Source organism: Gregarina niphandrodes (assembly GCF_000223845.1).
Source record: "Gregarina niphandrodes unplaced genomic scaffold scaffold00066, whole genome shotgun sequence".
NCBI lineage: Eukaryota > Apicomplexa > Conoidasida > Eugregarinorida > Gregarinidae > Gregarina > Gregarina niphandrodes.
In genome coordinates, this window is record NW_011645832.1 from 11,350 (window position 1) to 12,219 (window position 870).

An 870-nucleotide genomic window follows, 5' to 3' on the forward strand; every position below is an offset into this window, starting at 1 on the left:
CTCCTGGGAATGCAACTGAACTTTAAGTCGTATTGCTGGAGGAACAGAGCCCATCGACCTACCTTGCCTGTGTCAGCCTTCACTGGGAAAGTGAGATTGCGGTGGTCGGTACGGACCAGGTGTTAGCCGTAACCGGTAGAGAGCCCATGCTACCCATGGTCAGAAGAGGGGTCTCGCTCCATGGGGTAGTAGTCAGTATTTACGAGGTCCTCGACTGCCTGTCGCATTGCTACTTCGTGGGAGTCACGCCACGCGAAGCTTTTTTGTCTTTTGGCTGTTCATGAGCTCCTGTAAGGACTCGGCGAACCACGAAGCCAGCTCGGTACCGCGCGCGGGGTACGCGCCCAGCTCGCCCCACGCAATGTTCTTGTCCGCACGGACAACCACTGTCGGGGCGGCGTGGCAGGGACAGGGGCGGGCTCGGGCGTGGCGACCGGCGCCGGCGGGGCTGGCGCGGCAGGGACCGGTGCGGGTTTATAAGGGCTTAGTGCCAGGCACCGCTGCAACTCGTCGCCAGACGGGGATTGCGGCGTACTCGGTGTGGGCGCGTCTTGTCGGAGAGTCGTCAAACACGGGGTCACGGGGCCATCGTAGGAACTCCCGCTGTTGGGATCCACCACGCGTGGGAGGTCAGTAGCGCTCGGGATTGACCCAGGGTTAAAGAGGGATAAGAAGCCCTCGGGCGCAGGAACGCTCTCTTGTTTCTCTCCAATACGTCGCCCACTGCGACGAATTCTGTCTCATTCAGATGTGGTGCACGCTTCCGCACTCCATCCCTAGCCTCTGTCAGCGATTCGTCTACGCCTCGGAACACCCAGAGAAGGACACCCCGGGCTAGAGAAGGACCCCCCCCCCCCTTGGCGACATTGT

At 61.3% G+C, this 870-nt stretch overlaps 1 protein-coding gene across 1 annotated transcript; it reads right to left on the bottom strand.

Annotated features, from left to right (window-relative positions):
• Nucleotides 1-384: 384 nt before the first annotated feature.
• On the bottom strand, nt 385-695 carry GNI_177980 (hypothetical protein; the record flags this gene model as incomplete). Its single annotated transcript, XM_011135155.1, has 1 exon — nt 385-695. A coding segment is annotated over one exon (311 nt), but the record flags the coding sequence as incomplete, so codon positions are not given.
• Between the last annotated feature and the right edge of the window lie 175 nt (nt 696-870).